Source organism: Strongylocentrotus purpuratus, unplaced genomic scaffold (genome assembly GCF_000002235.5).
Source record: "Strongylocentrotus purpuratus isolate Spur 01 unplaced genomic scaffold, Spur_5.0 spur5_scaffold_10, whole genome shotgun sequence".
In the NCBI taxonomy this organism is placed as follows: Eukaryota; Metazoa; Echinodermata; class Echinoidea; order Camarodonta; family Strongylocentrotidae; genus Strongylocentrotus; species Strongylocentrotus purpuratus.
Genome location: NW_022145595.1, coordinates 9959853 through 9976860, shown reverse-complemented (window position 1 = coordinate 9976860; position 17008 = coordinate 9959853). Strand labels below are relative to the sequence as shown.

Below are 17008 nucleotides of genomic sequence, written 5' to 3'. Positions count from 1 at the left end.
TGATAGTCATAATATTACTGTTGATGATGATGATACTTATAATAAAATTACAAACAATGATAATAATGTATAATTATAATATCAATAATGCTAATAATACAAATACTATAAGTATTAAATATTATTCATAGTATCAATAATAAAATAAAAAATAAAACCAATCGCAATAGCAATTAGTATAGCACCTAAGATGAAACAACAATAAAGTTCTATGAATTTTAGAAAGATTAGTGTAACTCTAGCTTTAGCTCCTGTTGCGATTATCGCCGCATACATGTAGCCCAGTACAAGGAATAAATGCTAACGGCTCCCATTTTGTACACCTGGGTCGAGAGAGGCAGCTGTAGATTGTGTTAGGATTTGAACTCTCTAGCTCTTATCTTATGGGGATTTACATGGAAGCACTATCTACATACTATTATACACTAATAAAGATGCGTAATTGAGAGTGGAATTCACTTCTCTGACTGACAGATTTGTCAATGTTAGACTTTTTATATACCAAATATGTCATTCTCATGCACATTCAAAGATACAGTGAAAATCACACATTGAAAAATCCATGAAATTTGGAATTTGACAAAAGGTATGATGAGGTTAAGAATGCAGGGGGGATACAACATACAAGAGAGGGAGGGAGGTATTATAGTTGAAAGGACAAGGGTAAAAATGAACACAAGATCATCTTCAACACAAGGTGGATACAACAATATGTAGAGGATTCACAAAGTCATGAGCAAGTCAGGAAAAAACATTGGCAAATCCAATTTAAAAAAAAAGAAGATATTAGAAGGATGTAACTTCATCGATGGGGAGATGGGGGATGAGTAAAAAAAGAAATTGTTATGTCCAAAGAAAAGGGGGAAATCTTATTTGTTCTGAAGGGGAAGAAGTATTAATTTTTTTGTTTTCAGGACAGGAAAAAATAAAAAGAGGAAAGAATAAAAAGAGGCAATATTCTTGCAGAAGATAAATGATGAATACAAATAATGTTTTCATATTGTTTGTATAAAATGTAAACATGATTTTTGTTTGTTATTACAATAAAAATTGCCCATTTGGGCAAAGATATGAAGAAAAAACAAAGTATTCTCACAGAAGGAGGGGAAATTAAACTTTGATCTCACCAAAGAAATGTTGAAATATAGAAATGATTTACGGTATAGCAAATTTTGTGACATCTCTGAGGAATAGAGAGAAGAAAAGAGAAGAGAGAGATAATGGAAAACACACATCGAGGCGTTAGGGGGTATGAGGGAGAGGTAACAATCAAACACTCCTGGGTATAGTTGTTAAATGGCCATAAAATTCAAGATGCACAACACACAGTGACATTCATGATATAATAGGAACGTGCGATTCTCACGAAGAGATTTACTTAGCGACGTGAAACCCGTTGCCACCGGTTCTGATCGTGCTCGTAGACGACGCCCACCCTGCTGTGATGCTGTTATCAATGATTTATGGGGTAAAAGAACGAGAACTGCTTAAGGACTTGATTTTATAATAGAATACCAAGTGATGTTAAATTAAAAACATCTAGAAGCAGTTTCAACTCACTTAAAAATCATATATTATATATTATATTGCTCTGTTTATAACTCTGTAAACTGAGTAGTAATTGTTTTATTATGTGTTTTGTGATTTCAAATTGAACGTCTTGTATTTTGTGAATTTAAATGTAGAGAAGCAAGGCTGGCTCACACATGTGCTACTTTGTGGTCCCATTCAATACCATCCTTTAGCATATATTTTGATTCTGTAACATTTCTTTACTGTAGTAAAGACATATTTTGTACACATTTTGTTACTGTTACTGGTGAATCAATCAATCAATCAATCAATCAATCAATCAATCAATCATTTAATCAAACCTCCAAATTACTCATTGAAACAATCCCTGTATATGCAGGCATGCAACTCATGTCCACACATATGCTACATGTACATGTACATTCATAGCAGCAGAAGCAAACACCTGTATGAAAAGACCACCTGTCTGTAAAGGCCAATATCATGGTTTCCTAGTGTGCAGGCACATCCAGGCGCGGATCCACGGCCCCAATTCTACCGGCCCGGCTATGGCAAGCCCATTGTGTAAAAACTAGATAAACTCAGTTTATCAGAAAAACTGTGTTTATCAATGATAAACTCAGTTTATCAACTGATAAACTGAGTTTTTTTGATAAACTGAGTTTATCATTGATACACTGAGTTTTTCTTGATAAATTGAGTTTATCAACTGATAAACTGAGTTTTTCTGATATACTGTGTTTATCTATTGATAAACTGAGTTTATCTGAGAAAAACAGAGTTTATCTGAGAAAAACAGAGTTTATCTAGTTTTTACACAAAGGGCTTGCCATAGCCGGGCCGGAAGAATTGAGCCCGTGGATCTGCGCCTGGGCACATCCCTTGTCAGTCTTTGTGCGTAACAGTGTCTGCACCGTGAGACTACAATAGGCTCTCTACTGACACAGCCAGAAACTGACAGATCTAGGCTCTGCTCAAGGGTTTAGAAATTATGGTAAAGTGTCAACTTATGACTCTGTTCAAGGCTTTAGGAATTTTGGTAAAGTGTCAACTTATGACTCTGTTCAAGGCTTTAGGAATTTTGGTATTAAGGCATCAACTTAGAGTCAATGAAATATCACCTTTCTATAAATGTCACAACCGTTTGTTACCAAAATAGTAGATAAGCTTTCAGAGATATTTGCAATACATGCCTGTATGTACAGGTTTACATAAATAGTCTTATCTTCTCTTTCAGCTGAGTATTCTGTTCAATGCTGACTTTATACTGAACTAACAAAGTTAATCAGATCATGCTGATTCCAATTTCATTCCGTACACAATCATGAGGCATTCATTTAACTGATTTATAATAAACATTTACAATAAACCTTGATTTTAGACAGAGCAAGAAAAAACAATCCAAAGTAATTGAATAAAGATGAAACGTGACATTATCATTAAAAAAAAAGAATATTTATCAGAAATAAGAGATTCCAGATAAACCCAAGTAATGAATAAACAGGGGTGGATCCAGGAGGTAATGGGAGTCTGACCCCCCACCCCCTATCCCCATATGAATTGGGAGGGGGGCTTATCGAACCCCCCCCCCCCCTGTCCCTGACCACCCCTTTAATAGAATCCTGGATCCACCCCTGAGTGACATGGGGTTACATGGATGCAGTGTTAAGGGTTGCAGGTGAGAAAGGCATCCAGGCAAGAAAGAATGAAAGGGGTGCAAGAACCATGATGGTACAGGTGTCTCTCATGCTTCTAATAGACCTTTTTCGTTATGTAATCAAATTGAATGCATACATCTTTTTTTAAATGCCTCGTTACATATTATTTCATTCACTTGTTACAAATAATTGTACAGTCAAACCTGTCTATAGCGACCGCCTAAGGGAAACACAGAGAGTGGCCTTTGTAGACAGGTGGTCTTTGTAGACAGGTTCCTTAAGTACATGTTTCAATGAGAAACCATTTTCAAGGAAAACATAAAATATGATCCTTGTTGACAGGTGGTCTTTGTAGACAGGTGGTCACTAAAGCAGGTTTGACTGTATTTCCAAAGTCAGAATGCAAAATGCATTCATTTATTGTTGCTAGTTAGGTCAAACAATATGACTTTGTCCTAATTAACAAAACTTAACGAAATGTATACCATTTGCATTTTGACTATTGAAACACACTTATTTGTAACAGATTTGTGCATTCAATTTGATTACATTACGAAAATGGCCTACGAGATGAAATTCTTGATAAAATCTACCTTCATGCAAAAAACTATATTTGATTCACAAAGCAGACAAGGGACAATAATCTGAAAAGTTTGTTTCCTAATGAAGATGATTTCAATCAATAAAAATACCCACAGAATGAGATAAAGAACTTAAAACAAGTTTGTTGGACTCTAAAAAAACTTAATTATTCTTTCTTGGAAGTTTATTGCTCAGACGACGGGACAGGCAAGAATCAAGATAAAAATATCCTTTAGAAACCAATGAAACATAAATACCAATGCAGAACACAGAACATGGCATGCAATTGACCAACAATCCATTCAGAGTGCAGGAAGAGATGCATAAAGGTAGGTGGTTATACCAAAAGCCCCCTTAAAATTGCTATTAGCCGTGGAGGAGGAAGCATGAGGAACAGAACGCGAATTGCCTAGGGTGGGTCTATAGAATGTAGATTGACTTCGCTGGTCCCTGACAGATTCTGAAACTACAATGAGTCAATGCAAGGGTACATGTACAGTATATTGATTTCGCTGATCCCAAATGTATTCTGAAACTACAATGAGTTATTGCAAGTATTAATGTACAATTATTGAATTTTTGCTGATACCTGAACAATTTTAAAACTACACTGAGGTACAATTAATTGATGCATAGTAGATGTAGAGTCTTGTTGAGTTCGCTGATCTCTCGACCATTATGAAACTACAGAGATTGAATGCAAGTATTAATGTGTGGGCACCATTGAGTGAAGAGGTACAACCATCCATGTCCGTGGTGAGTGTTGATAATTGAATGATACCCATGGAGTACCAAGATGTCGTACCCAGATGGAAGGTTAATACACCAAACAGAAAATAGTCAACATATGTCATGGGCTGTTATAAACAAATACAGTATGTATAAGATCATGGTGTTACATGGAAGTGATGATGAAATACCCCTGACGACCCAGTTATTGACGGGAACTTACCCATTTTATTCTCGGACGAAACAAAAACGGGGGGAGGTGGGGGCTCCCTTTGCCTACCTCTCTGACCGGCATCACTTTCATCATCTTAATCAAGTGAAGTTTAAAGATTCTAAGGTTAGGATAACTGTCAAGCGTTCAATCTTGGATGGGGCCATACAGACTATCACTTTAAGGCATGATCTAAGTTATTTATAATTCCAGCTAGGATAATTGTTATGATCTCAATGTGAATTGAAAGTTTAAGAATTGTAATGAGTAATAGAGTATAACAAATCTCAAACAGAACAATAAAAGTGATCCATTCGACTCAAGCCTATACAAGTTTTCATTGTCATTACGGCAACCCTCCTAAATCCAAATGTCTGCATATTACCTTTCACAAAGGCCCTCTAAACTCACTCCAATATAAAAGGGGGCAAAGGATTTATCACATAGGTGCCTCCAAATGTGGGTGTATGCTGGTGTTTTGGGGAAGGGGGTGGGGTTAATAAAGGTGCCTCTGTGAATGGTTAATCTGCACGTTGTTTCTAAAAAAAATTATGCTTTGATTTACCCATGGCAGGTGTATTAACCCCTGTTGTCTCCGAGATAAATATGCTAACAAGATTGTTGAAATGTCCAATGCATCAATTTTAGAAGCCAAATTTAGAGAATATGAAAAAAGATATATAGAAAAAATCAGAAGAATAACTCAGAACCCTTTTAGAAGAACCTTGAAAAGTACTAAACGCTTTCAGCAAATATATGTGAAGTTGGAGGAGAGCTTTTGGTGACAGGGACATTTCACAGGGTTACTTTCTAGCACATTATAGAATGCACACAAAAACATAAATGTTGTCGGCTGCCTGCAAGAAGGCCTTTACTGCCATGACATTACTATTATAACCTTCTTGCGGACATCCAACAATGCACATCATACACCGGGGAGCAAAACGCAAGAATGGCTTTACAAGTTATTTGGGACAGTGTACAGTCTGGAGATGGGCTGCAATAGGGGACCACTAGAGGGCATGCTTTCAGTCATAATATCAACAATAATCTTGAAGCCCCTCAAATATGTTGGGAGCCCCAAATTTGCCAAAAATTTGATGGCAAAATTTCACTGATACCTGTATCATAATGTGAAAGAGGATGTCATTTAAGACACACTTCTGCAAAGATTGCCCCCTAAAAATTGTGTTTGAAGACGAATCTTGATGAAAGAATACATAATTTGCGTTTTCTGTTGTATGCAGAAAACCTAAATTTTGTATTCTTTCATCAAGATTCGTCTTCAAACACATTTGTTTTGAAAATCCTTGCAGAAATGTGTCTTAAATGACATCCTCTTTTACATTATGATACAATCTAATTGAAATTTTTCCATCAAATTTTTGGGCTCCTAACACTTGAGGGGCTTTAAAGTGTACCAACCACCTCAACAAATAATTTGTGTAAGGGTAGAATATATAAAATCAACCTAAAGAAAAACTTGACCTGGCGTTTTTACATGTAAACGGTTAAGGAGTATGAAGAAAATAAAGGATTACATAAAACCTTGTGTAAGGGCTTGCACAGAACCCAATTCTAACTTGAGTTATGTGCGAACCCTATTCTATGCGACAAGTGTGTTAACTTGTCTTTTCAACTAAAGGTTTTACAGCTCATTGAGAGTGTATTTAGACTGCAATGGCTCTTTTTAGAAGTACATGTAATATTTGAAGCTCATAATTTGACTACGGAGCAGAAACATGGGACCCCTTTATACATCAAGAGCATAACTTGTTGCGGTGATCGGTACACTTAAAGTTCTGATAGAGAAATCATGTTCTAGATATTAGGCCAGGGGGGTGCTTCACAAAGATCCCAAGTCAAACTTAACTCTAAGTTGGACTTAAGTATTATGGAGAGCCATCTGTAGCCTTAAAATAAAATATATTCAAAAGCAAAAATTCAAATATTTTAGACTTTTCATAAATTTCACATCAAGAACATGAAATCTCCTTGATAATAGAAAATATGAATGATTTGAATCAACATTTTATGCCCTTTAAAATAACTTTTACAAAATATTTTCAATGAAGCTAACGGCTTTCCATAATTGTTAAGTCCAACTGAGAGATAAGTTCAACTTAGGATCTTTGTGAAACACCCCCCTGGAGTCATTGGGGGAGTCTGTATGATACATACCAGTAGAGGGACGCCCTTGTTTCCTTTTGAATAATTTCTGTAGGCTGCTCTGACTCTCCCTTTCAGTACCTCGTCTCTGTAAAAAGAAAAGAAAGATGGAATTTCTTTTTGTCGCTGGACACATTCCATAACGAACCCCTCAATAACATCATCTTTTTTCCCATTTGTTTGGAGCCACACAGGCATTAAAGGTACTATGTCCCTTTTGCAGCCAACCTCAAATTCTGTAGAACTTTGCAGGAATCATGAATATGTCATGTATATCCTATCTGTGAAATTTAAACGTTAGCAGTGTCCTAATATTCAAATGATGCAAGGAAACCTGTTTACTTGCTAGACTTCACTGTCAGACACTATTGAGTGACTGACTGGCTTTTTTTTCTTCTTTGGTAATAACATACATAAAATGAGCTGTAAAGGGTACATGAGCATTTGTCTACATCAATAACCCACTTCTTCTAATGGCCAAAATTAAACTGATTGAATCTTTGCGCAGCATAAAACGTATGACCATGCGGTACAAAATGGTTTGAAAATCAAGACTATTACTTATTGGCTCTATAGCTCCTAAGTCGATTTGACAACTAATAGTCATTATTTTGCCATTTAAAGACATTTTCAAGCCCCCTTTTTTTTAGGGGAGTTCTAAATTAGTATTATCTTTCAAATGCCATTGGAATATAACCTTTTCATTTTTTGGGCCTTCAAATGGGACATAGTACCTTTAAAGCCCCTCTAAAGTGTTGGGAGCCCCAAAAACTTCATGGCTAAATTTTACTAAAATTGTCTCATAATGTGAAAGAGGATGTCATTTATTAAGACACATTTCTGCAAGGATTTTCAAACAAATGTGTTTGAAGTCGAATATTGATGAAAGAATACAAAATTGAGGTGTTTTGCATACAACAGAAAAACCAAATTATATATTTTTGTATCAATATTTGTCTTCAAACACTTTTTTATTTTTAAATTTTTTTTAGGAGGGGGGGGGGGATCTTTGTGTACGGTATGATTGTGATTCTATTCCCACTCCCTAAAATTACATTAATCAAATTTCAGATCAAGAACATCCTCCAATGTGAACAAGGTTTACTCACTGTCCTCATTGACTGTGTATGATTGTGATTCTGTTCCCACTCCCTAAAATTGCGTTAATCAAATTTCAGATCAAGAATATCCTCCATGTGAACAAGCTTTACTCACTGTACTCATTGACTGTGTATGATTGTGATTCTATTCCCACTCCCTAAAATTACATTAATCAAATTTCAGATCAAGAACATCCTCCAATGTGAACAAGGTTTACTCACTGTCCTTATTGACTGTGTATGATTGTGATTCTGTTCCCACTCCCTAAAATTGCGTTAATCAAATTTCAGATCAAGAACATCCTCCAATGTGAACAAGGTTTACTCACTGTCCTTATTGACTGTGTATGATTGTGATTCTGTTCCCACTCCCTAAAATTGCGTTAATCAAATTTCAGATCAAGAATATGCTCCAATGTGAACAAGCTTTACTCACTGTACTCATAGACTGTGTAAAACTGTGATTCTGTTCCCACTCCCTAAAATTGCGTTAATCAAATTTCAGATCAAGAACATCCTCCAATGTGAACAAGGTTTACTCACTGTCCTCATAGACTGGGTATGATTGTGATTCTGTTCCCACTCCCTAAAATTGCGTTAATCAAATTTCAGATCAAGAATATCCTCCAATGTGAACAAGGTTTACTCACTGTCCTCATAGACTGGGTATGATTGTGATTCTGTTCCCACTCCCTAAAATTGCGTTAATCAAATTTCAGATCAAGAATATCCTTCAATGTGAACAAGCTTTACTCACTGTACTCATTGACTGTGTAAGATTGTGATTCTGTTCCCACTCCCTAAAATTGCATTAATCAAATTTCAGATCACGAATATCCTCCAATGTGAACAAGCTTTACTCACTGTACTCATAGACTGTGTATGATTGTGGCTCTCTTCCCACTCCCTGAAAAGGTTGACTGCCTCGTCCATACTGATCTCATTATCCTTGACACGATTCTGGATGTCGATCAGGCTCTGGAGTTTCGCATCTGGATCTCTTTGACCATCTTTGTCTGGAAGCATTGACATTGTGAGAAAAAATATGAGACATTTATTTCAAGAAAAAGCAAACATTTACAACATCCAGTATGCAGGGGTTATAGGAAGGGGTATGTAAGACCCCTATGCAATTTTTTTCTTTTAATTTTTTGGGCCTGGACCTAGATTTGGGGGACCTGTTTAGGGTCATTGTCCAGGGGGTAAGCGTTCTGATACGAAAGCTAACAATAAGTCGGTGGCTATTAGATAGAAAGTACCTGACTACTATCTTGAACTCAGCTTTAGATGGAATTAAATCCTTCTTTAGGTCTACTTTTTAACTACTTTTTTGTCTACAGATGTATTAATTTGATTTGGATGCTGTAAACAAAAAATTAAAAAATCTTACTGTCGCTTTGAGGTTGGATCGGTGGGACTGGTTTTCTGCTTGCTGCTGGCGGCTCGGGTCGTTCATCGGGCGCACTGACGGGGAGGGATGGGGGCATGTCATGGTGTGGTACAGAGGGGGCTTCGCTGTCCAGTGTCTCATAATCCTACAATTAGAAAGAGAAAAATTGCAATTAATACGAGGTCTTATAAATACAGATGAAAAGCTTAATCAGTGTTAATTGCTCTTCCTGATTATGGCCCTGCCATGCACCCGCAATGCATCCTTTCACAAAACCATCATAAGTATAAGTTCACTGAGATCCTATTGAATCGAGTTCTAAATCTAATACACAAGTTTCAATGGGTTGTTAGTGAACTTGTACTGATAATGGTTTTCGTGAAACCCTACCATATTTACAAATGTATTTCCATCTGTGCATGCTTCTCTCCAGAAGGCCGAGTTTCATGTACATGTACTTAACTCATCTGAGATACATGGCATCTCAATAGAGTACCTAAGTGTGATGTATACTGGCAAAGTCAAGGTTGCTGGTTTCAAAAATTTTCTGCTGAACAATGCCATGGTGATCACACCAGCCCCAAACACTGAATTTGCCCTGCTCCCGTCCGTTGCTTGAATGATTTCAACGTGAACCTCATGCACAGGCTCGGTTGTTTGGATCCACTATTCAAAGCTGGATGACGAGCGAAAATGATGTTAGCACTTTGGTACTCTGTGTACCGAATCCCCTTATGTTAATTGTTGCTATGTCAGGCAAGCTTTCACGCTGTCAAGAACAACCTTTGTTTATTAGTAAACCCGTCTATTCTGCAATCGCATTGCACAAAAGCTATCAACACATCAATTTGAAAGCATTTTTTCTCATTTATGGACAATACAAATGATTACCGGGTGAGACACTGACAAACACAGAATGACAAGGACAATATTGAAATACCGTAAATCTCTGTGTATAAGACGCAACCCTATTTTTTATGTATTTTTATTTTTTTCCCCGACTCCGTAGCCATGCAGCAAGCCAGGTCCGTGTTCAAAAGGGAAAGGACCTTCATTTTACTGCGAGGTGCATTTGGAGGCGCCAAATTTTGCTTGTGAACTTGTCACAAATAATAGTAACAATGAAGTTTAATATCAGAATGATGAACTTGTAACAAATAATAGTAACAATGAAGTTATCACAATAATGAACATTTAGTAAAAATGAAGTTATCACAATAATGAACATTTAGTAATAATGAAGTTATCACAATAATGAACATTTAGTAATAATGAAGTTATCACAATAATGAACATTTCAATGTTCATTATTCTGATAATTAGTTTTTAAAACTAAAGATGACAGGCAAATTTTTCTTTAAGTCCAAACAGAAATCCAGACATTCAGGTAGTGTTGTTCTAGTTTCCGAGTGGTATGACTGAGCTGGAGGACATTGTCAGGCACAGTGCCAGGTGGAGGGCATGAATCGAAACTCTAAAAAATCTTTTATCTTTTTTTTGTTTTTTTGGGTACCCGTGTATAAGACGCACCCCCGACTTTCAAAAAAAAATTTGGAGGGAAAAAGTGCATCTTATACACAAAGATTTACGGTATAACTTTTTAATAATGAAAATAAGTGATAAAAATCCAAATTTCTTAAAAGAGGTTAAAGCTTTTGCAACAACAAAACAAATCAAGACCTCCTATTTTACTGCCAAAGAATGAAAAGACTTTGCAAATAGCATGATAAAAAAGAAGATTATCCATTGGGATATTCAAAATATGAAAATTAATTTGCATGTTAACGTAAACAAAACATAAGGTAGAGTCACATAATGTTTAACGGAATATGAAGTATACAGATGCAGTGTGTTTTAATACACTGCCATGCAAGATACAGCCTAGAGGGCCGTGATTATATCATGATAAAAGAAGTAATATCAAAAGACAAAGGAAAATTTTGAATAAAGTGTATATGTACATGTACATATCAATATCAAACAGAATATATCGTATATATGCAGATACAAAAGATAATATGTACACCCACTCCACTATAGTTCACTATACAGCGTGTCCACACACAAATTTTTATTCCCGAAACTGTATAAAGAAACCGTGTGTAAAGAATCATCATATAAATTCCAAGGCGTCCACACACAAGAAACATCATATAAATGCCAGGGTGTCCACACACACAAGAATGTAACCCCGAAACTCTACAGTGAAACATCATATAGGTGTGCAGTTTGCTACTGTGGTCACGAAACGGAAGCGGAAATGAGAGGTCAGGTCTCCTTTCGCGCGTGGTCACGTTAAGCCCCGCCCAGTTATACCGTTCTAGTTACGTCCACACACAACACATTCCGTGATTCGTTATCGAGTTCTAGTTCGAAACGATGCCCAGACCCACGTTTCGTTATACAACGTTTCGTTATACGACGTATCGTCACTAAGCGTACACACACACAATTTCGTTGTATAACTACATGTACACTGTATATACAATGAATTTGTTGTGTGTGGACGCGGTGTTAATGCCCGGTGGGGTCACTCCCCTGCAAAGAGTGACACGTATGACCGTTACCACCAATGCATATAACCCCCTTTTGCGGTCAATTTCAAGGACATTTTGTGAAATTTAACCCCTTTTTTATGTCAAAACAAGGACAAAATCGTACTTTGGAATACCCCTATTTATAAGATTGTAAGGACACTTTCGCAAATTTACCCCTATTTTACCATATTTCAAGGACAAGACTCGGCTCCGAGAATTTTTCTTCCCGGTTTTCTCTTTTCCATTCCCGGTTTTCTCTTTTCCCTTTTCCTGACCCCTATTTATCAATTTCGGGGACACCTGTGCACCCCTATTTTCTTTATTTCGAGGAATATTTTTTCCGCGGACATTGCTTGAAATTGACCCCTTTTTCCGCGATTTTGGTAACGGTCATGTGGTCCGGAAGTCACATTGAGTGACCCCACCAGGGGTTAATGGGCTACATACATGTGGATATATGATTGTTTATCACTAGGACAATCATATAGAAATATGATTCTAAAAATAAATGTTAATTAGGTTAGTGTATGAATATGAAAATTAGAAAAATGGTGAGAACATATTTAACTAATTAAATATTTTCGCTAATATGGGTTATTTTACAATTATTTGATATAGTTAATTAATCATTAATCAATATAATGATTGCTAAAAGTATTGATTTCTTATACTGAACAAAAAACAACAATAAAATATAAAAATTATTAAAAAAAGAAAAAAAGAAAGAAAAAAAAAATTGTATCTTATTGAGGAATGTACTGTCGTATTTGCTTCTTAAAATCGTACGAATTACGACTAAATCGTACTGGTTGGCAGGTCTGTAATATGAAATATGTGGGTATTTAGAACTTTACAGCAACTTTATTTCATCTACTACTTCTACATGTACTACTACTAGTCATAAATGGCAAAGTCATAAATAATACCCTACAGTAGGATGATAATAGATGGAAAAAAGATTGTACATTGCTAAGTAATATGTATGGTAGAATACATTTCTAACATGCTTACAAATGATGCACACTATGAGCGGGTCGGTAGGAATTGTGTGCACAAGGTAACTTTGGGCATGGTTTAAACACACAAGGTGTAGTCGAGTGTGTTTTAGACCTGCCTAAAGTTAATGCGTGCACACAATTCAACCGACCCACAAAATCAAACTGCGTATCGTCTGTTTTATAGAATGGACTATAATTTAAAAACAAAAACCAAAACAAAACAAAAATTACCGGACGCATGAAATTTTTTACTCTATAACATGTATTAATATTACATACTGAAGAAAGGTAACAAAGTACCGGAGAGGGTGTCAGAAGAAAAGAGAATGAAGAATGACACACAAGATTCTTTATATAAAAATATTTAAAAATATAAAAATATGAACATGCAGGAACAGAAATACAACTTCCTACCAAGTTCTTTGCGAACCCCCCTTTAAAAAAAGTAGCAAACATTAGTTGGGGAAAATTTGAAACTTACAACTACAAGTATGGTCAAAATTAACAGTGTTAGTATTTGGAAATAATTTGCACACAACGGAACAGAACACGATGAATCTAATACCATTTTACACATCACAAAAACAGTTTTGTTATTTCACAGCAAATATTTCACAGATTTGTTGCATGAATGGCACCTATTAAGTACTACTCAGTAGTAAATGCTTTTTGCTTTTTTTATTTTGCAGGAAGATATAATATGCTTTGTATAAGTAATATTAAACAAAGCACTATTTTCCACAAATTGAGTCATTGTTACCGAAGTAGGCCCAGAGTATGTATCTCGTGGAATCGGCCGTGCTATCGGCCGTGGTATTGGCGGAGGTGGAGGTAAATCCTGAAAAATAAATCACATTTATCATAAATTTTTGAGGAGATCGAGCTCCTCATTCTACAAACAACATTGCCCAGAAACCTGCATTAGTTCCTCAGTCAGGTACTCATTTTTGCAGAATATCTCCTCATGATAACCTAAACCTGCATTGTGCTTAAAAATGATCTCCTCAAAAGAATTTCTGCAATTTAAGTTTGATATCTCTCTTCTTAGTATATTATGTGTTGGCTCAGTCAGGAGAGCGTCCGCCTCACAACCGGGAGGTCGTGGGTTCGAACCCCGGCCGCGTCATACCAAAAGACGTTAAAAGACGGGAGTTGCTGCTACCTCGTTTGGCGTTCAACAATAAGGGAATAGAGCAACGTCGATCTGGCGCTGCTCAGTGGCTGCCGGGCTCATGATCAATTGAGCAAAAAGAATTTCCATTTTCAGTTTAATAAATTTTGGAGTGGACTTTAAATGACTATTATTATCATACTTGATGTGGGTATCATGGGAAAGGCTGTTAATTCCCCTTTACAATAATACCCAATTTGTAACGATTATCATTTATCTTGATTTCATACTCATGAGCCTTGCAGTACACCTTAAAATGGTGTAATGTAATACAATGGTGAATTCTTCATTTGTTTGAAGGATGGGTTGTGTTTTGAAGGAAAAACAATGCATTTTGCAACATTTCACTTTTGACCTAGACCCATATTCAGATGTACTGCACAGTCCATCTTTACATAATCAGTATAAATGTGGCATCATTGTATAGAGCAATAAACAGGCTTTTCAATGATATAAATGTCAAGTATGATAACATAGTGACAAGAGAGATATCAATGCTCAAACTTCAATTGCAGAACTTTTTGGGGGGAGGGTTTTACATGTACACTGCACACTGTCTTGTAGGCGAACAGGCCTATGACAAAAAAATGTGCTATACAGAGGTATACTGCATTCAACAGATTAAAAGAGCTGTCTTTTACAGAAAGATCTATATTCTACAGTGATGTTTTGAATTTGGGGGGGGGGGGAAGAGTGCATTGTCTGGGTTTGTTTATTTATATTGTATATTTTGGTGACATACATATACAAGCGTAGATGCAAATGTATAATCTACATTAACATGTATAATCTACATCTACATGTACATGTATGACTACAACTTACAGTAAACATTTATTTCTTTTGATTTAATTTAAATACAGTGAAACCTGTCTACAAAGACCATACAAGGGAGACAAGAAAAGCGGTCTTTATAGGCAGGCGATCTTTATGTACAGGTTCCTTTAGTACATGTTTCAATGAGAAACAATTTTCAAGGGAAACAAAAAATGGGGTCTTTCTATACAACTGGTCGCTAAAGCAGGTTTGACTGTACTTACCCAGGCTCTGTGTGTGCCCTATTCTTTGCAAGTGTGTACGCATGCATTAACTAGTCTAATAAACAAGACATTTAACCATGCACTGAGAATTATTTAAATTGCAATAAATTCTTTGTAGGACTACTATTTGAAGCTATTTAACAAAAATACAGTACAGCCACTTACATTAAGTGTAAAACATGTTATGGTGTTTGATACACTTTAAGGCTCCTGAACAACCATTATCACAACTTTACATGCTAGTATTACATGAATACAGATTGAAAACTAAATGTTTATGTAAGACAAAGGTGTAGCCCAGTGAAGCAGATTTTTATAAATTTTCAACATCTTGTATCAATGTTCAATTCTTAGTCATGAAACTTCATTTCTTATTCAGGAATCTTCATTTCTTAGTCAGGAATCTTCAATTCTTAGTCAGGAATCTTTTATTCTTAGTCAGGAATCTTCAATTCTTAGTCAGAAATCTTTAATTCTTAGTTATAAATCTACAGTTCGTAGTTAGAAATGTCAATTCTTAGTCAGGAATCTTCATTTCTTAGTCAGGAATCTTCAATTCTTAGCCAGGAATCTTCATTTCTTAGTCAGGAATCTTCATTTCTTAGTCAGGAATCTTCAATTCTTAGTCAGGAATCTTTTATTCTTAGTCAGGAATCTTCATTTCTTAGTCAGGAATCTTCAATTCTTATTCAGGAATCTTTTATTCTTAGTCAGGAATCTTTAATTCTTAGTTATAAATCTACAGCTTTAAGTTAGAAATGTCAATTAATAGTCAGGAATCTTCATTTCTTAGTCAGGAATCTTCATTTCTTAGTCAGGAATCTTCAATTCTTAGTCAGGAATCTTTTAAACTTAGTCAGGAATCTTTAATTCTTAGTTATAAATCTACAGCTTTAAGTTAGAAATGTCAATTAATAGTCAGGAATCTTCATTTCTTAGTCAGGAATCTTCATTTCTTAGTCAGGAATCTTCATTTCTTAGTCAGGAAACTTCATTTCTTAGTCAGGAATCTTCATTTCTTAGTCAGGAATCTTCATTTCTTAGTCAGGAATCTTCATTTCTTAGTCAGGAATCTTCATTTCTTAGTCAGGAATCTTCATTTCTTAGTAAGGAATCTTCATTTCTTAGTCAGGAATCTTCAATTCTTAGTCAGGAATCTTTAATTCTTAGTTATAAATCTTTTATTCTTAGTCAGGAATCTTCATTTCTTAGTCAGGAATCTTCAATTCTTAGTCAGGAATCTTTTATTCTTAGTCAGGTATCTTTAATTCTTAGTTATAAATCTACAGCTTTAAGTTAGAAATGTCAATTAATAGTCAGGAATCTTTTATTCTTAGTCAGGAATCTTCATTTCTTAGTCAGGAATCTTCAATTCTTTGTCAGGAATCTTTTATTCTTAGTCAGGAATCTTTAATTCTTAGTTATAAATCTACAGCTTTAAGTTAGAAATGTCAATTAATAGTCAGGAATCTTTTATTCTTAGTAAGGAATCTTCATTTCTTAGTCAGGAATCTTCATTTCTTAGTCAGGAAACTTCATTTCTTAGTCAGGAATCTTCATTTCTTAGTCAGGAATCTTCATTTCTTAGTCAGGAATCTTCATTTCTTAGTTAGAAATGTCAGTTCTTAGTTAGAAATCTTCAATTCTTAGTTTCAATCCACAAAGTATAATGAATACTAAAGATACGTGCATAGTGTATGAGTTAATCTATAACCCATATATCAATATTGGTTAAAAAAAGGGTTAGAAGACACTAATTCTAAATATATACATGTACATCTCTATCCTATAGCATTTAAAAAAGCACAGATTTAGAAAAGCTATGAGGAATATTTCACATAATCATTAAGCTCCATCCCCCAATTACCGGCAGGCAAAATTTGTTAGATC

At 35.5% G+C, this 17008-nt stretch overlaps 1 protein-coding gene across 23 annotated transcripts in view; it reads right to left on the bottom strand.

The window, feature by feature from the left end:
• LOC100893256 (phosphoinositide 3-kinase adapter protein 1) overlaps window positions 1-17008 on the bottom strand; it is an 86308-nt gene that overhangs the window by 21516 nt on the left and 47784 nt on the right. For 13 of the 23 annotated variants that reach the window (XM_030979422.1, XM_030979429.1, XM_030979427.1 and 10 more), the window contains 6 exons: window positions 13668-13745; window positions 9373-9517; window positions 8847-8998; window positions 6895-6970; window positions 4117-4239; window positions 1367-1447 (listed from right to left, as the gene is read on the bottom strand). In XM_030979422.1, coding sequence (XP_030835282.1) covers window positions 1367-1447; window positions 4117-4239; window positions 6895-6970; window positions 8847-8998; window positions 9373-9517; window positions 13668-13745 — 655 coding nt within the window. Of the gene's footprint in view, window positions 1-1366; window positions 1448-4116; window positions 4240-4725; window positions 4810-6894; window positions 6971-8846; window positions 8999-9372; window positions 9518-13667; window positions 13746-17008 lie in introns of all 23 variants that reach the window. The other 10 variants (XM_030979424.1, XM_030979430.1, XM_030979425.1 and 7 more) reach the window with 7 other exon arrangements.